Here is a 25,060-nt window from a genome sequence, read left to right as displayed (position 1 = left end):
CAGACCCCCACCCTGCAGGGGAAGGTATGTGATGCAGGGATGGGAAGCTGGGGTTCCCCCATGTGCTAGGTGCCCAGGCCACCTCTCCCCAGACCCTGGCCTATGCACCTGCTCCCCCAATTCTAGCCCCCCTTGACCAACAGATCCTGTTTCCCCGGCTTCAATGCCCTGCACTCTGCTCCCCCAAACCCACCCTCTGCCCCCAGTGCAGCCTTGGGGAAAGCTGCTGGGCCAGCTCAGGGCTGTCACTGCACATCCCCGGGGTGGGGTGGGGGGCTGGCGTCTCAGCAAACTGCTTATGGCTGAAGAAAAAAAAATCAAGCTTTTCAAGAATTCAAGTTAGTTTTATTCAAAAGTCTTACTGAGGACCCTAGACCCAGGCTCCAGCCCGGGAGCAGCCTTAGAGAGGTCCTGTCTGACTGCCCAACTCAGCGTTTCAGCCCCTGCTGGATGCGGGTGCCAGAATGCAGGAGCTGCACAGTCACATCTATCCAGCTGGCTGTGAAGTTACGTTACAGCAGAATCCCACCAAGGGCTGGGTGCAAGAGCACCTCTGGTTGCAGATTACAGAGGCATTAACTGCTCACCTCAGCCAACATGATCCCACGTGCAGGAAAAGCCGAGGACCAGGGTCCTTCATCTTTTAAGGAATATAGTGACTCAGGCAAGAGGCGTGGGGCCATGTGCGCTTTCCTGTGTTCAAAGCATCCCTCTGGAGAGCTGGTATCACAGAGTCAGGGCGCACAGAGATGAGCACATACTCAGGTTTGCTGCTGACATGCCAGCCTCTCCTCCTTCAGTCGATGTGGCCATAGGCGGGGCTGAGGGCCCTGGCACACACCCGCACCCCACGTGGACTACCAGTTCGCCTTTCACTTCAACTCCCCCCCTTTAGGGTTTGGAGCCCCACCCCTGCTTAATCCCAAGCTTCCTGAGAGGCCCGGAACTGCCACCCGTGAGTTCTACACCACCTCTGCTGTCCTCCTCTCCTCCTCCTGAAACCTGCTCCCCCTGGAACTGCCAGGTCTTTGGGGAGGGGGTGCTGTCTGTCTGTGTGGGGAGAGCCTGGGAAAGGCATGCAGGCAGATGTGGTTGAAGCCCCTGACCCTCTGAATCTTGGGCTTAAGTGAGCTCTCAGCAGGGGCCCTGCACTCCTGGTCCCCTCTCACAGCCAGGTCACCACTCAGCATCTGCAGTCAATGAGGACTCTCCCAAAACCACGCACAGCCGGATGGCCCAAGGAAAAAGAGGACGTCAGTGACTAAAAGCAGGAGTGAAGGCCGGGGCGTTCTTAGCGACCCCACACACATCAAGAACATGCCATGAACAATGGTATACCAACAGATTAGATAACATGGAAAAGCTCCAAGAAACACACAAGCTAGCCACTGACTCAGGACAGAAAATCCGGACAATTTACAACAAACACAGAGATTGAACCTGCAGTCGAAACCCGCCCAAAGACCAGGACCAGATAGGCTCACTGGCAAATTCTACCCAAGGTTCTAACAAGAATTAACACCATGCCGGGTGTGGTGGCTCAAGCCTGTAATCCTAGCACTTTGGGAGGCCGAGGCGGGTGGATCACGAGGTCAAGAGATCGAGACCATCCTGGTCAACATGGTGAAACCCTGTCTCTACTAAAAATACAAAAAATTAGTGGGGCACGGTGGCGTGTGCCTGTAATCCCAGCTACTCAGGAGGCTGAGGCAGGAGAATTGCCTGAATCCAGGAGGCGGAGGTTGTGGTGAGCCGAGATGGCGCCATTGCACTCCAGCCTGGGTAACAAGAGCGAAACTCTGTCTCAAAAAAAAAAAAAAAAAGAATTAACACCAATCTCCCTCTTCGAGAAAAATGGCAGAGGGAACACTTCCTAACCCAATCCATGAGGCCAATGTTATCCTGATATCAAAACCAGAGGAAGACATTATAAGAAAACGACAGCCTGGCCAGGCACAGTGGCTCATGCCTGTAATCCTAGCACTTTGGGAGGCCAAAGCGGGTGAATCATGAGGTCAGAAGTTCAAGACCAGCCTGGCCAAGATGGTGAAATCCCATCTCTACTAAGAATGCAAAAATTAGCTGGGTGTGGCAGCGGGTACCTGTAATCCCAGCTACTGAGGAGGCTGAGGCAGGGGATTCCTTGAACCCAGGAGGCAGAGGTTGCAGTGAGCCAAGGTCACGCCACTACACTCCAGAGGGAGTGACAGAGCAAGAGTCCATCTCAAAAAAAAAAGAAAGAAAGAAAAAAGAAAACAACAAACCAATATCCCTCATAAATACAGGTGTAAAATCCACACCAAAATACAAGCAGATCGCATTCAGCAGCACAGTAAATGGGTCAGAGACCACGGACCAAGTTGGATTTATTCCAGAAATGGAAAGTAGCTGAATGTATGAAAATCAATCCACATAATACCTCACATTAATACAGGTTCATTTCAATAGGGGCCAGAAAAGCATTTGACAAAATCCAGTACCCATTAACCATAAAAACCCTTAACAAATTAGGACGTGAAGGGCACTTCTTCAACTGGATAAACAGCATCCTTGAAAATCGAACAGCTCACATCACATCTAGTGGTGGAAGACTGAAAAGGTTCCCGTGATCAGGAACAACACAAGGATACGTGCTCTCACCACCTGCATTCAACAAAGTGCCGTAGGTCCAACCACAGCAATCACGCAAGAAAAAGAAATGAAAAGCATTCAGATTGAAAGGAAGAAGTAAAAGTAGGCCAGGCGCGGTGGCTCATGCCTGTAATCTCAGCACTCTGGGAGGCTGACATGGGAGGAATGCTTGAGCCCAAGAGTCAGAGACCAGCCTGGGTAACATGGTAAGACCCTGTCCCTACAAAACAATCTTTAAAAATTAGCCAGGCATGGTGGCGCATGCTTGTAGTCCCAGCTACTCTAGAGGCTGAGCCAGGAGGATCGCTTGAGCCCAGGAGGTTGAGGCTGCAATGAGCCGTGATAACACCCCTGCACTCCAGCCTGGCAACAGCTGTCTCACCACCACCACAAAATGGTCTGGAACAACTGGCTATTCACAGGTATGACGTGGAACCTGCTCCCTTACACCAAACGCAAATTTAAGTTAAAATGTATCACAGACTTAAAGGTAAGCACTCAAACTATAAATTCCTTAGAAGGAAATGTAGGTATAAATCTTCTGGCCTTGAATTAGTCAATGGCTTTGTATATATGATACCAAAAGCATAAGCAACAAAACAGATTAATGGACTTCATCAATTTTAAAAACTTTCCTTCATCAAAGGATACTATCAAGAAACTAAAGAACCCACAGGAGAAAATATTTGTCAACTACAGAAGTGATCAATACTAGGGTTCAGAACATACAGGAACTTCTGCAACTCAACAAGACGACAACCCAATTTTTAAAATGGGCAAATACAGATGCTCTGCCCAAGAGGATATACAAATACAAATGGTTACTGAGACCTGAGAAATTCTCACCATCATTAGCCATCAGCAAGTGCAAATCAAACCCACAATGAAATAACACTTTTTTTTTTTTTTGAGGCAGGTTCTCATTGTCGCCCAGGCTGAATGCAGTGGCATGATCATGGCTCACTGCAGCCTCTACCTCCTGGGCTTAAGTGATCCTCTCATCTCAACCTCCCGAGCACCTGGGATTACAGGAGTGCATCACCATGCCTGGTTATTTTTTAAATTTTTTGTAGAGATGAGGTCTCACTATTTTGCCCAGGCTGATCTCAGACTCCTGGGTTCAAGTGATCCTCCTGCCTCAGCCTACCAAAGTGCTGGCTTACAGGCATGTCCACTGTGCCCAGTGGAAATACCAGTTTCTATTCCATGGAATGGCTAGAATCTAAAGGGCAGATAATAACAAGTGGTGGTGAGGATGTGGAGAACCTGGAACCACTGGGCATTGCTGGGGGGAATGTAAACTGATGTAGGTACTATGGAAAAGTCTGGTGGTTTCTCAGAAAGTTAAACACAGGACTGCCATATGACCCAGATATTCTACTCCTAAGTGTGTATCCAAGACAACTGAAAACATATGTTTACACAAAAACTTGTACATCAGTGCCCAATGCAGCATTACTCACAACAGCCCTGAATGGAAACAGCCTGAATATCCACCAAGATCAACCCAGTGTTTACCCTGATCCATATGATGGATGATGACTCAGCCGTAATGAAGAGTAAGGTTCTGACACGTGGCACCATGCAGGCGCATCCTGAAAACATGATGCCAAGAGAAAGAGCCAGTCATAAAGACAGCATAGCGATCCCACATCTGCACAGTGCCCAAAGCAGGCCAGTCCAGGGACAGAAAGCCTGTGGCGGGTGCCAGGGTCTGGGGGAAGGGGAACAGGGAGTGACTGCTAATGCATGGGGTTTCCCTTTGGTGTAAAAAACAGTTCTGGAACTAGATAGTAATGATGGCTGCACATGATTGTGAATACACCAAAAGCCAATGAAGTATACACTTTAAAGTAGTGGAGATGGTGACTTATCTCAAAACATACACTACTCAAAAAAGTTGGCTCTGGCTTGCTCCTCCTTGCAAGGTGAGGAAGAAATGGGAGGGCACCATGACCAGGTCCTGGCCAGGCCCTCAGCCAGGGAGGCCCACCTTACACTCCTGGTCCTTGAGGAACCGGCGGCTTTAAGCGGAGCCTGACCTCCAGCCCCAGAGCCATCTCTGCCCATCTTCACAGAGGTGGGTTGTTGGGGTTGAAGCTACTGCTTTTGGGGCAAAGCTACCACATGCCTGGCAGCTGTGGGCATGTCCTCTGAGCCTCTGAGCCCCCAAGAAGCTCCTCTGTTGCAGTGAAGCCACGAGACACAGGAGGCGTGGACCTGTCTGGCTCTAAAGGGAGGTCTGCCTTCTTGGAACTGTGTTCTGATGGCTTAGGGGGTGTGAGGAGCTGCCAGCCCAGGTGGGAGCTTGGTAGATGAGACCTCCCTGACTTTCTGGCTTCATCCTTCTCATCACTGGAGTTGGCACAGCATGGCAGACCGATGGCCTTCTGTGGCCCTCTTCTCCAAACCAACAGCCTTCCCCTATCAAGGACTCATCATGTGCCAAGGCTCCCTGCTGAGCCCCTTACACACTGCACCTGCTGGAGTATCTCCCACAACACAGCTCCCTGCCGAGTCCCTTACACACTTCACCTGGTGGAGTATCTCCCACAACACAGCTCCCTGCCGAGCCCTTTACACAATTCACCTGGTGGAGTATCTCCCACAACACAGCTCCCTGCCGAGCCCCTTACACAATTCACCTGGTGGAGTATCTCCCACAACACAGCTCCCTGCCGAGCCCCTTACACAATTCACCTGGTGGAGTATCTCCCACAACACAGCTCCCTGCCGAGCCCTTACACACTTCACCTGGTGGAGTATCTCCCACAACACAGCTCCCTGCCGAGCCCTTTACACGCTGCACCTGGTGGAGTATCTCCCACAACACAGCTCCCTGCCGAGCCCCTTACACAATTCACCTGGTGGAGTATCTCCCACAACACAGCTCCCTGCCGAGCCCTTTACACAATTCACCTGGTGGAGTATCTCCCACAACACAGCTCCCTGCCGAGCCCTTTACACGCTGCACCTGGTGGAGTATCTCCCACAACACAGCTCCCTGCCGAGCCCCTTACACAATTCACCTGGTGGAGTATCTCCCACAACACAGCTCCCTGCCGAGCCCTTTACACAATTCACCTGGTGGAGTATCTCCCACAACACAGCTCCCTGCCGAGCCCTTTACACGCTGCACCTGGTGGAGTATCTCCCACAACACAGCTCCCTGCCGAGCCCCTTACACAATTCACCTGGTGGAGTATCTCCCACAACACAGCTCCCTGCCGAGCCCTTTACACAATTCACCTGGTGGAGTATCTCCCACAACACAGCTCCCTGCCGAGCCCTTTACACGCTTCACCTGGTGGAGTATCTCCCACAACACAGCTCCCTGCCGAGCCCTTTACACAATTCACCTGGTGGAGTATCTCCCACAACACAGCTCCCTGCCGAGCCCCTTACACAATTCACCTGGTGGAGTATCTCCCACAACACAGCTCCCTGCCGAGTCCCTTACACGCTGCACCTGCTGGAGTATCTCCCACAACACAGCTCCCTGCCGAGCCCCTTACACACTTCACCTGGTGGAGTATCTCCCACAACACAGCTCCCTGCCGAGCCCCTTACACACTGCACCTGGTGGAGTATCTCCCATAACACAGCTCCCTGCTGAGCCCCTTACACAATTCACCTGGTGGAGTATCTCCCACAACACAGCTCCCTGCCGAGCCCCTTACACACTGCACCTGGTGGAGTATCTCCCGCAACACAGCTCCCTGCTGAGCCCCTTACACGCTGCACCTGGTGGAGTATCTCCCACAACACAGCTCCCTGCTGAGCCCCTTACACGCTGCACCTGGTGGAGTATCTCCCACAACACAGCTCCCTGCTGAGCCCCTTACACGCTTCACCTGGTGGAGTATCTCCCATAACACAACTCCCTGCTGAGCCCCTTACACAATTCACCTGGTGGAGTATCTCCCACATCACAGGCAGGTATTGTCCTCTGTGGGACAGGTTCTGACCTTCGCTCAAGGCCAGCCTGTAAGAGACAGCTGGATCTCAGCCAGCTCTGCCCAGCTTTTTTTTTTTTTTTTTTTTTTTTTGAGACGGTGTTTTGCTCTTGTTACCCAGGCTGAGGTGCGATGGCATGATCTCGGCTTACCAAAACCTCCGCCTCCTGGGTTCAAGCAATTCTCCTGCCTCAGCCTCCCAAGTAGCTGGGATTACAGGCACCCACCACCATGCCCAGCTAATCTTTGTATTTTTAGTAGAGATGGGGTTTCACTTTGTTGACCAGGATGGTCTCGATCTCTTGACCTCGTGATCCACCCACCTCGGCCTCCTAAAGTGCTAGAATTATAGGCATGAGCCACCGCACCCGGCTCTGCCCAGCTTCTATGCTGTGCTTTCAATTCCTCCAATTCCCTGCCACCTGTGGTCCTGGCGCTCAGGATAGGGAAAACTCTAGAAGCCTGGAGGGCATTCTGTGGGAAGGCCAGTGAATTGAGGGACAGGGGGTGCTGAGCCTCCCAAGGGTCCTACTGGCATGGAGCACATACTTGGCGTCCTAGACACCCAGCTCTGTGTGGGTTATCTGGGATGGTGGGGCCCTTTGACTCAGGAAGTCAGTGGAACGAGGCAGCAGCCACCTGGGGCCACCAGCTGGGTGCCACATTTTCGTTTCCCGTGAGTACCCTCGGGGAAGTGGAATGGGAGTGAGCAGAAACCTGGGTACTGCTGGGCCACCTGCAGTCAGCAGCTCCCCTGCCTGGATCCCCACAGAGTGCTCCGTTTCCCATGATTGCCTGGGGCAAGGCCCCCCCCATTGCCAGCACTGGCTCTGTCCACCCCCTGCCTGAGGACCCCCACTTTTCCAAGGACCATGCGACGGTCTCACCTGTGCTTCAGTGGGCCTGGGGGCCAGCATGACAGGTCCCCAGAGTTGTGCCTGAGCCCTGGACTCACAATGATGCATGGCCTCAGATTCCCTGCTCCCCAACATGGGCGGTGTGCCTCAGGACCACGGCTGCGCCCAGCTGGTGTTACCCTGGGAGAGCCCTGCCCTGGCCTGCTTGTGCCAGCGACATTCAGAGGTTTAGGGGAACAGTTCTGGAGGCTCCCACCATAACTCTGTTCTCCCTCCCATCCAGACAGGACTCCCCGGGTGTGCTGGGAGGCAGATCCTTGCCACAGATGCTGGGTGGGCAGACACCCTTCCTTCTAACCACTGACGCCTTGTTCCTGGGCTCAGCCTAGTGCTGGACTCCACCAACCCGTGCCTCATTTATCAGGAGTGTACTGGGGATCCACTGCTGGGCAAGAGACTTCACGCGTATCCCCACCTTTAACCCCCAAACCTGCTGGAGCAGGTATTCACATTCCTGGTGAGGAAACAGGTTCCAGGCAGACACGCTGTGGCTCTCAGCTTACCAGGTGCTGGCCCAGACTCTCCCAAGAGGACCCTCAGCGCCCACCAGACAGGTAGACTGGTCTGGACCCCATGCATGGCTGTCCCAGGGGCTCACCTGGCCAGGCCTCCCCTGCCTCCAGTGCTGAGACACCTCCTAACTTGACCTAGAAGTAGACAGGGTCGTCACAACCTCAACTCTACCCCCTCCCAAGGGCTCTCTGGGGACACTCTCCCCACACTGATCCGAGTTCCAAGGCCCTTATTGTCTGCTGCCTCTCCCTTCCCAAGGCAGGTGGAAAGGGGAGCCAGGAGCCATCTCCATCCACCATCTGCTGCCCCTTTCAGTGAGAAGGGCAGAAATCCCTCTGCCATGGTGAAGGGAGCCTGGGTCCAAGGGTGGGTCCTCAGTGAAAGCTAGATCCCCAACAGGCCCACGTGCCCAGGGCTGAGTGAGGATAGTCGTGCCTCATCTGGTTCTGGCCAGAGCTGATGATGGCAGCCAGAACACTCCACCTAGTTCCTACCTCCCTCCCTGCCTTGACTCCAGGCACAACCCCAAGGTGCCTGCAGAGCCCCTCAGCATCTGCACCCCCAGCCCTGCTTGTCCTGCAATGGGTCTAATTCTTATGGAAATTTCTAGAATAGAGTCTGCTTCATCAAGGAAGAGCAGCTACACAACCTGGGCCTCTTTTCTGGAGCCTCTGCCCCTGCAGCCCAGTCCTCCATAGTGGCTTTAGCAGGTGGGCAGGGGCTGGCACCCCCTGGGCCTGAGTGCTGCTGCCTGTAAACACCTGCCCCTCAACAGCCCCCGGGCCCAGGCTTGCACTGCTCCTCAGGAACATGAGGACAGCACCGTCTGAGAGGTGCATGGAGGGGCGCCCAGAGACCTGGCCTCCCCGGATTCTTGTCCAAAGCTGTCAAATCATGATCACCGGCCCCTTCTTGTAGCCGTCAGGTGAATGGCAAGAGGATTCCAGGGGTTTCTTTATGCTCTGTGGCAGATTCCAGCATCCTCAGAGAGCCTGGAGTCTGGAGGCCAAGCATCATGGCAAGGGCTAGGGGCTGCTTGGGAGGCACCCAGGGGCTGGGGCCAGGCTGCAGGTGGGGTGTCCCCTTTGCCCCCACTCCTCAGCTGGCACCTCTAGCCCATACCAAGAGGAGTGGAAGTGGCCAGACAGGGCCAGCCCCAGGGCTGCTTTCCCACAGTGGAGACTATTTTGAGGCTGTGTCTCTGGGATAGGGAGGCAGGGACAGAGGACGGTAATCAGCTCTTGGAGCCTGTGAGGATGGTGCCACCCCTGATCCTAGACCCTCCAGGTGCAGAGCCTGGCACCTAATGCCTCAGGCACCTCCCTGTCTGGCACCTGGCCCCAAAACCCAGACTGCCCCTGTGTGCTGCCCCCACCCTTGGCCCCCTACAGGCTGAGACAAGTCTCTCTGCTCCCTCTTCCCAGAGCAGGATGGAGGATAGGCAGGACCGGGGTCAGGGGTCATGGCTGGCAGTGGGCAGGTGCTAGAGCCCAGCTACCCTAGCTAGGACCCCTCTGTGTCAGGGCAGAAGACCTGAGGTAGGACTCCTCCACATGAGGGCAGAGGACCCAGCTAGGACCCCTCCACATCAGGGCAGGGGACCCCAGCTAGGACCCCTCCGTGTCAGGGCAGAGGTGACTCAGTATGGCTGTTGCTGCTTTGCAAATGAATCCTGATTTTGCAAGTAAATCTTATGGTAAATAGATCAATAAAAATACAAAAAAACAAACAAACAAGTAAAATAAAAAATGAACCCTGAGAAGAAAAGGAAAAGGGAACCAAGTTCTATGCACTGCAAGGAGTGGGCGGCGCAGAGACTGCAGGCGTCGTGCAGGCGCAGCTGTGGCCCACGTGGCCCTGGTGCTCCGAATCCCTCCGTGGGCTCCAGGAGAGCTGGACCATGCAATCTGGGGATCTGGCATTTGGCCTCATAAAGATCTGTCCTCTGAGGCCCCATGACCACAGCTGACCAGCCAATGATGGGGCGAAGCAGGGCCGTGGTCACCTCTGCCTCAGCTGGAGCAGGGCTGTGCTGCAGCATCCCCATGAGGTAGTATGGTCAGCCTGTCTGTGGGGACTGGGCGCGCTACCTGCGACTGAGGCGAGGTTCCTCTAAGTCCCTAGAACATCCCCAGGGGTGGTCACTGTCCCGAGGCCAGAATGGGGTGGCCAGTGGCCTTTGCATCTTTATGGCACCCAGTTCCACTCTACTGCCAGTCCTTGCCCTACTGCTCCTCAGAGCCTGGCCTTGGGGCTGTCCTGGGGTCCAGGCTGTGGTCCTCTGGGGGCTGGCCCTCACCTGTGGACTCTCCGGAGTCTCCTCTGGGGCATGCCTTTGGCCTCTGCGCCTTCAGGCTCCTGGTGAGGACATTGAGAAAGGGAAAGCATCAGAAGCTAGCACCTGCCTGAAACCCCCTCACTCCTCAGGTGGGGTCTGGAAACTGGACCCTCAGGGCCGGTGAGAGCCCAGGGCAGAGGGCTGGGGAGAGCATGCTGCTCACACATAAATCTCACATTCAAGCTGGCCGGTCCCCAACTCCAGGAGAACTTGGGGGTCCCTGCCACCTGCTCCCTTAGTTCTGAAAGCAGCCTAGGAAGGCCTGGGAACAGCCCCTGGCTTAGAGAGAAAATGAGCACAGAGGAAGTACAGCGCTTCAGTAACTAATTGTGGTGAAGGACAGGTCAAATTCCAGGCCTGGTGCCTCCTGGGATCTTCGCCCAGAGAGTAGGGGGGGCCCTCTCAGCGCGGAGGCTCAGATGCTGGGCCTGGAATCCAAATTGCTGACTGAATTCTGCTTTGCTCCTTATCTGTGGAGTGGGGTCACAGTACCCATCTTACAGCAAGGCTGCCATCAGGATCAAATTGTCTGCAATGGTTTTTTTTTTTTTGAAACGGAGTTTCGCCCTTGTTACCCAGGCTGGAGTGCAATGGCGCAATCTCGGCTCACCGCAACCTCCGCCTCCTGGGTTCAAGCAATTCTCCTGCCTCAGCCTCCTGAGTAGCTGGGATTACAGGCACACGCCACCATGCCCAGCTAATTTTTTTTGTATTTTTAGTAGAGACAGGGTTTCACCCTGTTGACCAGGATGGTCTCAATCTCTTGACCTCGTGATCCACCCACCTCGGCCTCCCAAAGTGCTGGGATTACAGGCTTGAGCCACCGCGCCCAGCCCTGCAATGGTTTTAAGACAAAACCTTGTACTGCTAGCTGTGACCGTGCCAGGCTGTCTCACTCTATTCTACAAGAACCAGCGGGATAAGAATGAGATGAGGAAGCTGAGGCTTAAAGAGTACAAACACGGTGGCTGGGTCACATGTGACTGCGAGGCACGCCTTTTCTGCAGAGCCCTTGTCCTGGTGCCTCACAGGCTAAGAGAAATGAGGAGGGCTGGGGCTGGCCGTTTTGGGAGGTAAGGCTTGGACCAGATGGGCCATGGTCCCAGGGTTTTGGGGTGGAGGCAGTGGTGTTTCTGGAGAGTTCCCACGAGAACAGAAGTCCACCCCACTCCACCCTCCTTCCTCTCCTGCATCCCCTGCCTGGCCTGGCCCTGCACTGCCTGTCCTGAGCCACGGCACTGCAACAGGGAGAGGAGGGCCACCAGAAACAGCCTCATGTGGGTGTCTGTGAGATGCCTCCTTCATGCCCCAGCCTCTTTAGGCACTCACCTCGGTGTGGGGGGTCCAGTGTGTCCCAGGGCCTTGCGGATGTGCTCTCGGGAGCAGATGTCAGCCTGGAGGAGACAGAAGTGCTGCTGAGTCCTGAGCTGGCCTCTGGACCAGTGCCCCACTAGGAGCTGCTGGTGGCAATGCCTCCATCCCCCACAGAAGCCCCCAGGACACACAGGTCACCGCCAGCTTTCCGGGCTCAGGAGCAGCGGCCCCACCAGTGAGTGCGTGACAGGGATGCCTGAACTGTGAGTCTAAGCCCTGCAGTGGCGGTTCTCAAACCCATCTGGGCAGTCTCCAAAGGGCCTAAGGAGCCTTGAGTAGAAGGGCTGAGCAAGGGGGCCCTGGGTCTCCTCCCCACAAGGGGCAGTTGGGGCTGCTCAGTCTTCACTAGTTTACAGCCTGCACTATCCTGTAGGCTCTGTGTAAGCCGAGGTTTCCCTGCTAACGCTTGCTTCTCTGGGGACTCAGCCCAGCTGGTCTGCCCTCTCCCCGACTAGATCAGCGGTAACCCCTGTCCCATCTCCAGAATCACCAGGATAAAAGAGGGCTGTGATGGGGGCAGACCCCAGCAGGGAGGGACACTGCAGTGTCTGAGTGGGAACCCGGGGCGGTGGGGGGGCTGGCCTTAGGAAGCCCCTTGATCCCAGCTCAGATAGGCTTAGATTAGCTTCAGGGCCGCACAACTCAAGGAAAGCAATGGCTAATCCCCCAACCTGCTCCTGCTTCCGTTCATGGGGGAAGAGGGGCAGCAGTGGGCGGGGCCAGCACCTCTCACCTTCCCCTGGAGCAGCCCAGCCTGGATCTGGCACCAGAAGCACTGCAGCGCCTCTGACCATGGAGACACCAAGATGGCCGGGGGCAGAGCCAGGGAGAGAAGAGACCAACACTAACCCCCTGTCTGTGCTCTCCCAGGACCTTCCGGAACAGTGAGGAGGGGAACTGTTGAGAGGTGAGTGGGCTCAGGAAGGAAACAGACCCAGAGACGGAGCAGGCTCTGCAGAACAGGACCCTCAGCCCACACACAGCCGTCTCCTGGTGCAGACGGCTCTGAAGCCCGCCTGGCTACGGCTTTCCTTCCCCTGGAGGGTGGACCCAGGACTTGGCAGGCTCTTCACTGGCACTAGGCACACGATCCTTGCTCTGTTTCTAGATGCTCAAGGTACTCAAAAACCAGGCGTCACCTTCCCTGCAAGGATGGGCCACTGTTCTACTCTGGGGCTCACTGAGGCAGAAAGGGAGTTCCAGGAGCTGTGGTGTCTGCAGCAGCATGACCTAGAGTTCTTGGTGCTGAAGGCTTGGGGGAGAGTTTTCCCAGTTCTCTCTCGGAAAATCACACGGCTGAGTTGGAATGGAGAAAGAAAGGCCTCTTTCCTGGGGGCTGAGGACACAGCTCACAGGCTTGAGAGTCCACACACCTATGCCCCAAACAAAGCCCTGCAAGGCTGTGGAGCCCACTCTCAGATGCCACCACTGGGCACAGCTCCCAGGGGCCGAGAGCCATTGTGGTGTGTGGGCTGCTGCTGCCCCCTGGAGGCCACACTGCACGCCAGCAGCCAGAAGGCCCTAGCCACAGGAGGCAGTGGTGGCCTGGGCGGTTTCCACTGGCTGCGGGACCAGTAGTGCCGGGAGTTGGGGAAGCAGCAGACACCAGGGAGGCTCCGGGGCTGGGCTGCTGGAAGAAGCACAGCTTGTGCAGACCCGCGTCCCCAGCTCCACCCGACAGCCTTCACAGCACACAGAGCGGCCACCTGAAAAGGCAAATCTGCGGGGTGCCCCACTGCCAGCTCACGACCATCCAAGACCCCGTGGGTGCGTCTGAAACCCCGGCGCACTCCAAGATGCTCACAGGTTCCCACCATGCTGACCTTCACTGCCCTGGCTCCAGCCACACTTCCCTGCTGAATTTAACTTTTTTTGAGATAAGGTCTTGCTCTCTCACCCAGGCTGGAGTGCCGTGGTGCGATCAGGGCTCACTGCAGCCTCCACCTCCTGGGCTCAGGTGATCTTCCCACCTCAGCCTAGCTGAGACCACAGGTGCACACCACCACACTCGGCTAATTTGTTTTTAAAATGTTTTGGAGAGACAGGGTCTCACTATGTTACCCAGGCTGCCCTCAAACTCCTGGGCTCAAGTGATCCTCCCATGTCTGCCCCCAGTGTTGGGATTGCCAGCGTGAGCCACCTATCTCTTGAGTGCCTCAAACTCCTCTGTGCGCAGGGCTGCCCCTCCCCTCCTCCAGAGGGTCTCTTCCCAAGGTTGACTATTCTGGAACCCCCACTCTGTGGACTTCTCTGGGACAGGCGTCCGCCGGTGTCTTGTGACCCCTGGTCCTGGCAAGGCTGGTGTGGGCTGTCTCTCCCCAGCCTGCAGGCTGAGTCCTTTCATAGCTGAGCTGACTGCTTCAGTGGAGTTCTCACCCTCCCTGCGGGACCCAACACCAGTTTTGGTGCCCAAGGACCCAGCGTCTCTGGGACTTGCACAGCTTCCTGAGCACTGTCCCTGCAGCTTTCCTGCAGGAGCCTCCTGGCTCGAGTTCAGCTGCTCCCTCTGGGACCTGAGGGGCTGGTTGGGAACTGGCAGGACACCTCACCACCTAAGCTGACATCACTGATTCTTCAAGCTGGCCTGTATCTGGGTGCAGGCAGCTCAGAGAGGCCTGGAGGTTGAGTGTGTGGGTGAGTGCGTGGGGCGCAGGGTCTGGGGATGAACTCCCGGGAGTTCTGCACCCTCCAGTCCACTGTCCTGACTGCGTGGCCCAGTGCAGGCCAACCAGGCTCTCCAGCCTCACGTCACTGCACTCTGACCCCAGCTGGGCTGCTGGGGAGCCCTGAACGGCAGGCGTTGCCTCCCCACACCCCCTGGGCCCACCCACCTGGCGCACGGGCTCTGGGATCCGGAACTTGCAGCAGCAGCACGTCAGGCGCACGGCTGCCTCCAGGCTCATCTTGTGGCCCACGGAGACATACAGGGGCCTGGTGCTGCGGTCGTGGCTCTTCAGGGCCTGTGACAAGGAAGGCAAGGGCACCCCTGTGGGTTGGGCCACTGGGACCTGGGTCAGGACAGACTCATCGGCTGGAGCTCAGACAAAATGTCCCGGGGGCAGGAGGGAAACTAAAGGGGAAGTGCTCTCAGGAGCAAGGGCCTGCCCACCCTCAGGGAGCCTTCCTACTGCTTGTGGACAGGGTGGGCTCCACATACCCTGGGGCTCAGTCAGAGGCAGGAGGATGAACGGATGGGCAGGTGGGGGCTGATGTGTGAGCACAGGCTGATGTGTGAGCGCAGGTGTGTCTGCATGCAAAGGATCCCCTACCCTGGGCTTTGGGGGGCTTAGGGCCCTGGCCACTCACCATTCCCAGAACAGTTCCAGAGCTTCCCAGGAGAGGGAACGAGTCTCCTCCAGCCTGCAGGAGTCGGATCTGGAAAACAGGAGGAAAAAATGGGGGAAAAAAACCCTCTCTTCTTGGTGAAGGGGTGAAAGAAAGTCTCTTGATTTTGAAAACACAGTCATTGGGCCAGGAAAGGGAAGGGGACTGATCCTGGATGTGAGCCACGGCCCAGGCAAAGCCACGGATCCCGCAGGTGGTGATGTGGTCTCACCCCTGCTCTGAGGGTGCTGCCCACAAGACCCTGTCCAACCCTGATGATGGGGCTTACAGCAAGGGCAGTGATCTGCCCAGAGCCACTGTGCCAGGCTGGCAGCTACACAGGTGCTGCCACTACGCAGTGAGCAGCGCTGACCCCGCTTCCTTTCTGCGGCTGTCTCCTGCTGTGGACACATCTGACTCAAGCCAATAGGCTGGGATTTCTGGAGGCGTAGACTGGCTCAGAAGGGGTCTGAGGTCCCATCGACTCAATAGATAGTTATCAAGCAACTGCTCCGTGCAGGTACCTGAGAGTTGGGAGGAATGAGACATAGTCTCTGCTCTCAGAATCTGCCATCCAGTGGGATGTCCTGGCTCCCTCCATGGGATTCACTCCCAGTGCCAACATGGGGTCCCAGAGGAAGATGCAGGAGAAGGTGGGGTAGGAGGGGTGTGGGCAGCAGCTCCGGGCAGGCCTTGGTGGAGTGGGGCCTGGAGGCTCAGGTACCTGAGTACCCAAGCGAGGAGACAGGGGCTGGGGCCGGGTGGGATGGGGAAAGCACCAAGTGTGCCCGGGACAGCATGGAAGCCCATCCAGTCCCCAGTAACTGGAGGACTTAGCCCTGCTTGCTGTGCCACAGTGTTCAGAGGAGTGGGGGACAGAGAGGCAGGCACAGCAGGAGGCAGGAGAGCTCAGAGCACCCCTGGCTGAGACACGCAAGGCGGTGCCCAGAGGAAGGCGGGTCTTCCTTATTCCAGCCATGAGCCAGGGATGAGGAGGGCAGCATCAGCAGGCAAGGCCTGGTCCAGAAGCGCCCTCGTGCCCAGGGCCACCACAGCACCCCCAAGCTGCCAGGTACAGCCTGCAGCAGCCCCTCCTCCCTGTGCAGCGCAGGCTGCAGCAGGCCCTCCTCACCTTCTCCTTGTGCAGGGCGTCGTTCTCCAGCCCGTCCACCTGCAGAAGTTTCTTGGCCACCCCAATGCAAGGCAGGTCTGTAAGGACCCCAAGGTGGCAGGCCACCCCAAAGCCTGCCAGGGAGAAAGGAGGGTGGGGTTGGGGAGGTGGGGCTGGGGCCTGGCGCAGGGATTCAGGACAAGCCAGAATCTCACCAAAAGCTTTCCTAAGTGAGCAGAGGTCTGCAGACAGGCAGACAGTCAGGGAAACCATACCTCAGCCTCAAGCTGATCTGGGCTAAGGCTTCCTGTGCCCAATTTCCTGGGTGTGAGGCTGGGGAGGAAGCCTCCTTCCCTCTGACAGGGTCAGCGCCAGGGTTGGCACCTTGCTGGTGTGCTGGGACACTGCAGCCTGGCTCTGCAGTCATCTCCTGCGCCTCCCAGCCTCCCCTTCCCTCGATGGTGTCCTGCTAGTGCCTCCACGGGCATCAGGATCAGCACATATCCCCCCATGTGCGAGGGCAGCAGCCAGGACCCAGTCACACCTGCTGGCCAGGACATCCAGCGCCATCCTCCCGGGTCCCTCTCTGGGTGTTGCTGGCTGTGCCACTCACAGGGAGATGGGCAAAAGAGCCCATCTCCCTAAGCTGTGCTCCCTGGGCCAAGGGTCCCCGGCATAGGCGGGGGCCCGGGTGCACCTGTCTAGCTGACAACAAGGGCTGACAGGCAGATGCAGGGTGGGTGGCCGGCAGGGAAAACCCCCTCTCCTTCTTGTGTAGGACAGCCTGTAGCAGGTCCCCCACCCTGCCACTTCTCCCCATGCAGCACAGCCTGCAGCAGCCCCGCTCCTCCCTACACAGCATGGCGTGCAGCAGGGGGCCCAGGCCCTGGGACATCCTGCAGTAATTAGCTGAGAATGGGGTAGTGGCACCTAGAGATGAACCAGCGAAGGGCAGGGCACTGTAGGAAACACAGGGGCGGGCAGGCAAGAGGTGGGGATGAATCGAAGGCAGACAGTCCTTTTCCAGGGGGAAGGCACTGCGAGTCCCCACTGCACCCAGAAAGGAGCTGTTGGAGGTGGGTGGCGGCAGAGGCTGAGGGCCCATCGTTTTGTGTGGGAGACGACAGAGGTGCCCTCTCCCCCATCTCTTCCCCACAGAGCCCTCCCTGGACTGCTTTCAAGAGCAGAATTACCTCGGTGGTGGAGCATCCCATTTCCATCCACGAGAAGGACCTACGGAGTCAGGGGGAGAGTCACGGTCAGCTGAGCTGCCCCTCAGCCCTCAGGCAAGGGCCATCCCTGAGGCAGGAAGGGGACACTGTCTCCGGAGTTCGGCTTTCTAGAAATCCTCATTCCTCTCTTCCAGGAAGCTCATGAGTCTCTCCCTGCCATGGCCAATGGTGGCAACCTGCAGCCACCTTCCGTTCCCCAGGGAGGAAGGGCCTTTCTCTTGTCCTAGGGATGAGACACCTGCCTGGGGCATGAGGTCCGGCTCCTTCTCTCGCAGCTGCTGCACAAGCTCCAGCAGGAAGGGCACCTCTCGGAAAGCCAGGAAGCCCGACATGTAGGGGGCTGTGAGACTGACCATGCGGCTCTTCTCATACACCACCTGCCACCAGGCACGCAGCTCAGTGGGCAGCACGGCCCTCAAGCACCCGCCCCACCCCACTCCCTCCATCCCGCCCCCCTGCTCTTCATCCTTCCCTCTCCCCAACCTCACCCTGATGGCTCCCCTTCCCTGCCTCACCTATGAGACATTTAGAAGAAGGAACTAGAAGATGTACCCTGCAAATTGGTGGTGGGCAGGTATCCCTGTGACCTGGTCCATAGGAGCAGGCACTTGGGACCTGGTCTGTAAGGTGGAGGCCACTGGAACCTGGTCCATATGAAACCCCTCCCACTCACCCCCAGACCTGGTTGATTGGAGGAGCCCCTCCACCCCCAGGACCTGGTCCATATGAGGAGCCCACACTCCAGAACTACAGTGGATTCCCTCCACCCTCAAACCTGGTCTGTGGGAGGAGCCCCCGGGACCTGGTCTATAGTAAGAGCTCTCACAACTTGATCGGTAGGAAGATTCCCTGGGATCTGGTCTGTAGGAGGATTCCCTGGGACCTGGTCTGTAGGAGATTCTCTGGGATCTGGTCTGTAGGAGGAGCCCCCAGGACCTGGTCTATAGAAGGATTCCCTTGGACCTGGTCTGTAGGAGGATTCCCTGGGATCTGGACTGTAGGAGAATTCTCTGGGATCTGGTCCATAGGAGCCCCGGGACCTGGTCTCCAACAGAAGCAAGGCCAAGATTGCTAGCTGTGTCACCCCTACCTGCCCCTTGCTCTCCTGGTGTCTCTTCCTTTGTGTATTGAAGCTGACACCCCACCCCACCCCTCCATGGGGCTGCTGAAGGCTTAAACAAGACACAGTGTGGCCGGGCGCAGTGGCTCACGCCTGTAATCCCAGCACTTTGGGAGGCCGAGGAGGGCGGATCATGAGGTCAAGAGATCGAGACCATCCTGGCCAACATAGTGAAACCCTGTCTTACTAAAAACACAAACAATTAGCTGGGTGTGGTGGTGCGTGCCTGTAGTCCCAGCTACTCGGGAGCCTGAGGCGGGAGAACTGCTTGAACCTGGGAGGCGGAGGTTGCAGTGAGCTGAGGTCATGCCACTGCACTCCAGCCTGGCGCCTGGTGATGGAATGACTCTGTCTCAAAAAAAAAAGAAGACACAGTGCAAGAAAGCACCTGTATGCAGTGCAATGTGAATAAAGGCATTATTGAGTTTATGTGAGCCAGGGCCTTGCAGGAAGGCCATGTCTTCCAAGGGGTCGCGAGAGCAAGACAGGCCACAGGGGCTTTATGAACAGGTTTCAAACAACTCAGAAACAGGACAGGCACGATCTCAGGGCTAGACAATCAAGAGTGAACAGGGGTTCCCAAGGGACAGGACAGTCTAAAAAGAAAAACCCTAAGGCTGCAAATAATCTCAGAGAGAAAGGGGAGGATGGGTGGCACAGGGCCCTCTGGATGGCAAGTGGGATGCTCAAACGCCCAGTGCTGGCGGAGGTGTGGAGGGCTGAGGGCTCCAGCCAGAGACGGAAGCACGTGCGTGGAGGGAGGTGCTGCACACAGACAAACAGAGAGAGAGAATACACCAGCGTAGCAGCAGGTGAACGTAAGCAGAAGGAACACAGGTGGCCAATGTGACCTTTTTCAATTGTTTGGCATGTCTGTACATTTTCAAGTTAAAAATCCCAGATGGTCAGGGGCTTTCCAGAATTGCTGCAGACAACCCAGAGAGCTGTAGAAAGCACAGTCATCTTTCTTAGAGCTTCTGTGGCAAACTGTTTTTCAAATTAAAAACCACATGGCCAGGCATGGTGGCTCACGCCTGTAATCACAGCACTTTGGGAGGCCTAGGTGGATGGGTCACTTGAGACCAGGAGTTCAAGACCAGCCTGGCCAACATGACAAAACCCTGTCTCCACCAAAAAATACAAAAATTAGCTGGGTGTGGTGGTGGTACGTGCCTGTAGTCCCAGCTACTCGGGAGGCTGGGGCAGGAGAATCGCTTGATCCTGAGAGGCAGAGGCTACAGCTTAAAACACAGCACAGCAGGCCTGAGTCTCCTAACCTTGTGCTTTCCTTAGTCACACTGGCCTTATGTGGAGACACGTTTCCCACTATGCCCATGTTCTCCAGAGCTGTCTCCCTCCCTACACTGCCCTTACTGACTTCCCATATCTCTTGGTGACAGCTTCAAATCACAACTTCCATTCCTCCCTGTGACTCCATCAATAATTAAACATACCAAAGAAAACTGAGTACTCTGTTTTAGCATAGAAGTTTGGGGCTCATTCTCTCAATATTTTTACCAATGACTCAATAGAGAAACTGATCAAACCTGCCTATGACCCTAAGTGGGGAGGGTCCATTCTGATAATAGATTTTGGATTCATGGTGAACCCAGCAGGGTGGATCCTGACATCCCCACACAGCAATGTGACTTTGCACAGTGACACATGTGGAATTCAAATGTGGCCTGAGTTCCCACAGGAGGAGGGTGGCTGCTGACGTCTGAATCTCTCCCATAATGTCATAATTCAGGTCACATTATGGGATGATTATGATTTGTAGTCAGTATGATAATGACATGTGGTTGTGTAGGAGAATGTCACTCTCAGGACAGGCCTGCTGATGTCTTCAGAGCTGAGTAGCCACAATCACTGGGACATATGGTAAACACACACACAGAGAGAGAGAGAGAGAGAGAGAGAGAGAGAGAGAGAGAGAGAGAGAGAGAGAGAGAGAGAGAGAGATACACCAGCGTAGCAGCAGGGGAACGTAAGCAGAAGGAACACAGGTGGCCAATGTGACCTTTTTCAATTGTTTGGCATGTCTGTACATTTTCAAGTTAAAAATCTGGGAAGAAAAAAAATCACTGAGTAGTGTGTGGGCAGGCCTGGATGGCCAGCAATCGCGACATCCACCAGTGACCCAGTGCCCCTCAAAAGCTCTGCTGCTTCCAGCTGCACCGACTGAAATGGCGGGGGTGTTGGGTCTAGGGACTCGGGTAGACCGTATGAGTTCCTGCATTTGATTCTGAGTGCCACACGTAAAGATGGACCCTGATAGGCCGGGCGCGGTGGCTCACGCCTGTAATCCCAGCACTTTGGGAGGTGGAGGCGGGCAGATCACGAGGTCAAGAGATTGAGACCATCCTTGCCATGATGAAACCCTGTCTCTACTAAAAGTACAAAAAATAGCCGGGTGTGGTGGCACGCGCCTGTAGTCCCAGCTACTTGGGAGGCTGAGGCAGAAGAATCGCTTGAACCCAGGAGGCGGAGGTTGCAGTGAGCCAAGATTGCTCCACTGCACTCCAGCATGGCGACAGAGCAAGACTCTGTCTTTAAAAAAAAAAAAAAAAAAGATGGACCCTGATAATGGAGGGCATGACCAGAGGGCTGTTGGCCAGTGAAGAAGCTGGATGTCACTGCAGCCTCTTGGGACGGAGCAGGGAAGGAGCACGCAGCAGTTTCCAGCAGCTGGAGGGCTGACAAGCAGAAGGTGGGGAAGATCCGTTCTGTTTTGCTACCTAAAGGCAGAAATGATCAATGGGAGTCACAGACAAGCAGGGGTTAGCTCCCTGTGGAGAGGTACACCCTAGCCATTGCTCAGTCTCCAGCACGAACAGGCTCCGCTGAGAGGCCATAGTTTGTCAGGGACGCTGAGGAGAATGTTCTTCACAGTGGCAAAGGTGGGCCAGTCGTTCTCCAACCCAGCTTCACTTCAGAATCACAGGGAAGCTTATTTTGAAAAGCAGATTCCCAGGCCATACTCTGGAGTGTTTTTCCCCCAGTAGGTGGGGTAGGGCTCTAGAATCTATTTTTCTTTTTTTAATAGCTTTACTGAAAAACAACTTATATACCATAAAGTTCACTTGTTTAAACATACAATGCAATGGTTTTGGGATTTACAGAGTCTTATACTATCACTATAATCTAATTTTAGAACATTTTCCTTAACCCCAAAATAAACCTCATACCTGTCAGCAGTTACTTCCCATCCATCCCACCCCAAGTCCAAGACAGCCACGGATCTACTTCGTCTTTGAGAACGTGCCTATGGAATCTGTTTTTCAACACACTTCCGTGTGATTCTCCTGCAGGTTCATGCTCAGGCATTCAGGAATCAGTGGACCAGACTCTTCCAAGATCCTTTCCTACTCCAAGTTTTCATAGTTGGGAAAACCAATGCCAACGAAGTAGCAGGCGCTTTGCTTGGTGCTGGGGTTATAAAAGAAATACGGTACAGCCCTCCCCTAGAGAACTTCCAGCCAAGGGAAAAATGGAATCGTAAACAACTAACTTTAATACAATGCGAGAAGTGCTATAACAGCACATGCATTAAAAAGAGGCCCAGGGTGCAGATGAGAGGTTGATAACTCGAAGCCAGGAAAAGTTGGAGGGGGAAGGGAATGCTGTGTTAATTGCTTTCCATGCATTCTAAGTGTTGCTCATCACAACTCAGTGAGCTGGATATTAATACCACTATCATCCTCAAGTTAGAAACACGAAGACAGGCCTAGAGGGCAAACTGGGAAGTGGCAGAGCTGGGTGTGAGCATGAGCAGTCTGGCTCCTCAGACTGTGCTCCCACCCCAATGCCAGCCTACAAAATGGCCAGAAGACCTCTTAGGGTAGGGATTGCTAATATCCCAATCTTAGCACACAGTAGGCACTCAATACATTTTTGCCCCATTTAGCCTGAAAGGGGCCTCCCAAGTAAAGCACAAAGCTATGGAAGCAGGAAGATACGTGTCATCTTTGGGAGCCGGAAACAGGAAAATGTGTGTCATCTTTAGGAGCCGGAAACAGGAAAATGTGTGTCATCTTTAGGAGCCGGAAGCAGGAAAATGTGTGTCATCTTTGGAAGCTGGAAGCAGGAAGACGTGTGTCATCTTTAGGAGCTGGCAGAGGGGCCATGAAAGGGGGAAACACTGGCGCCAAGAGGCTTCTGTGTCAAACTCTGCTGCTGCCAAGGCTTCCGGAGCTGTCTACTCTTACGTAAATCACAAGCCCACCATCCATTCACGCACATATCTATTTAAGGAAGAGTCTGGCAACTTCTGCATGCTGCCCGTGGTGGGCAAAACAACATGGTTTCTACCATCACGGAGTTTACATTCCAGCAGGGAAGATAGGCAGGCCAATTCCATTCCAGTGAGATAAAGAGGAAGCAGAAGGTTGCTATGGTCTAAACATTTGTGTCCTCCCCAAATTCATGTGTAGAAATTATAACCCAAGAGGCGACAGTATTAAGAGGTGAGGCCTCTTGGGAGGTGGGTGGATCACCACGTGAGAATGCAGTTAAGAAGCTGGCTGTGTGCAACCTAGAAGAGCACTGGCACCCTGATCACAAGCTTCCAGCCTCGACAACGTGAGAAATAAATTCCCGCTGTGGGTAAGCCACCTAGTCTAAAGTATTCTATCATAGCAGCCCGTGAGGACTAAGACACAGTGCTGAGGGGCAACGCCTGGTCCTGTGGGATGAGCGGGAGCTTCGAGGAGGAAGTCATGTCTAAACTGAGCCCTTATGAGTAGGAGTTAGCCAGATGGAAACCCCTCCAGGAGAGGAAACATTACTGCAAAGGTCAGGTAGCCAAATACAGCATGGCACACGTTTGAAGGATTCAATGTGGGTTGTAGGGGGTGGGAAGAACTGAGAATGGTGGTGAGAGTTGAGCCTATAGCATCTTATTAAATTAAGCAGGGGACAATTCATAAAGGGCCTTTAAGCCATGGCAATGACAGTGAACTTTATTTAGCATGAGGTCATGAGAAAAGCACTTAAATGTTTTAAGAGGACTTGTGGGCTGTGTGCTGTGGCTCATGCCTGGAATCCCAGCACCTGTAGAAGCCGAGGTGGGAGGATCCCTTGAGCCCAGGAGCTGGAGACCAGCCTGGGCAACATAGTGAGACCCTGTCTCTACAAAAAATAAAAAGGCCAAGTGTGGTGGCTCACACCTGTGGTCCTAGCTACAGAAGGCTAAGGTGGGAGATCACTTGAGTCCAGGAGGTTAAGATCAGATCTTGGCAATGAGCCAAGATCATGCCACTGCACTTCAGCCTGTGCCTCAGAGACCTTGTCTCAAAATAAATAAATATATGAAAGAAAGAGAGAGAGAGAAAGAGAGGAAGGGAGGGAGGGAGGGACTTGTTGCTTTTGAGGAAAATACTTGCTTTTTAGGAAAATCGGTCTGCCGGCAGTATGGAAAAGAAACCACTGAGGAGGAGCGCTTGAGGCAGGGCACCCATGAAGATGCTGCTCAGGAACCCACAGGAGTGATGGTGGCACAGCCAGGCAAGGAGTAGAGTGCAGACAAGGGGATTCCAGCGACATTTAAGAGGCAGAAAGAAAGGGAGCTAAGTGCGCGACTGGACGTGAGAGGAAGGGAGGGACCCAGGAGGACACGGATTTCCAGCTTGGGCAAGTTGGGGTGTGGTGTGCAGGTCGCTGAGATGAGAGCCCAAGACAACAGTCAGACTTGGAGATAAACCTCATGAGCTGATTCTTAACTCACAGAATTCACTTAGTTTTTTTGCCTTTTTTCTCCCTTCCAAGACTCCCTAGACTATTAATGACACCCTACAAAACGAGAAGCCTGGTTCTAGGCCTGCACTGCTCCCTGTCCCAGAGGCCCCACGCCCGAGCCCATCGAGGGGCCTGCCTCGAGCTCAGCGTCCTCCCGGGTTACCTCGAGCTCAGGGTAGCTGAGCACCACCAGAGAGGCACAAGCACGGACACTGTCCCCTTTCACGAAGGACACGTCAACGCCCCCGACCCTCCGCAGACCCGAGAAAGCGGGGTCCCGCTGCCACGCCTCAGTGTCCCGGTCTACGACGCAGGCCTTCAGCCGAGCTTGCTCCCTAGGAGGACAGAAGCGTCAAACCCAGCCGGGGCCACACCCCAGATTGCCTCCTCCACCTGCGCGGCCAAACGCCTCTGCCGGGTCTTCTCCAGCTTCAAAAGAAGGCAAAGGACACACCTGCGAGGCCACAGTCCCCGGGAGATCGGTGGGCGGAGAACACGGCACGCGCAGGCCCAACAAGCTTGGCTGGAAGCGAGAACCGCGCCCACCCCGCGGACTACAACTCCCGAGGCCCCTCCGCTCCCGCGCCGGAAGCTGGGCCGCGCTCGAGAGGTTCGGGCGGCGGCCGCTCCGACTCAACAGCCTGAAGACTACGAGCCCGGAGGGTCTGCGGAGAGCCGCGCGGCCTCAGCGCCCGCCTCCTGCGCGTCGCCCGCAGCATTACCGTTTCCACAGTGAGAGCGTTTCCTCCGACAGCGGCCCAGCTGCCTCCTGGTCCATGGCTCCGTCCCGGGCGCCCCTTTTCACGTC

The 25,060-nt window shown here is 55.3% G+C and overlaps 1 protein-coding gene across 7 annotated transcripts; it reads right to left on the bottom strand.

Moving 5' to 3' along the window:
- Positions 1 to 323: 323 nt before the first annotated feature.
- Positions 324 to 25,060, bottom strand: ENDOV (endonuclease V). 7 transcript variants are annotated; one of them, XM_035302003.3, is made up of 12 exons: positions 24,975 to 25,060; positions 24,416 to 24,587; positions 17,639 to 17,773; positions 17,358 to 17,397; positions 16,186 to 16,298; positions 15,036 to 15,104; positions 14,561 to 14,689; positions 11,685 to 11,749; positions 10,317 to 10,375; positions 8,103 to 8,151; positions 4,150 to 4,226; positions 2,350 to 2,643 (listed from the first exon to the last, which is right to left on the bottom strand). In XM_035302003.3, the coding sequence occupies exons 1-11, from the start codon at positions 25,028 to 25,030 to the stop codon at positions 4,175 to 4,177; spliced, it is 939 nt and encodes a 312-aa protein (XP_035157894.1). In that variant the 5' UTR covers positions 25,031 to 25,060; the 3' UTR covers positions 2,350 to 2,643; positions 4,150 to 4,174. The 7 variants fall into 7 exon arrangements, with proteins under 7 accessions (XP_054112552.2, XP_035157894.1, XP_035157893.1 ...); XM_035302002.3 differs by lacking the exon at positions 8,103 to 8,151; XM_054256578.2 differs by lacking the exon at positions 2,350 to 2,643 and having other exon boundaries at positions 3,996 to 4,226.

Source organism: Callithrix jacchus, chromosome 5 (assembly GCF_049354715.1).
Source record: "Callithrix jacchus isolate 240 chromosome 5, calJac240_pri, whole genome shotgun sequence".
In the NCBI taxonomy this organism is placed as follows: domain Eukaryota; kingdom Metazoa; phylum Chordata; class Mammalia; order Primates; family Cebidae; genus Callithrix; species Callithrix jacchus.
Note: the sequence above shows the minus strand (reverse complement) of the source record. Positions and strands in the feature narration are given on the sequence as shown.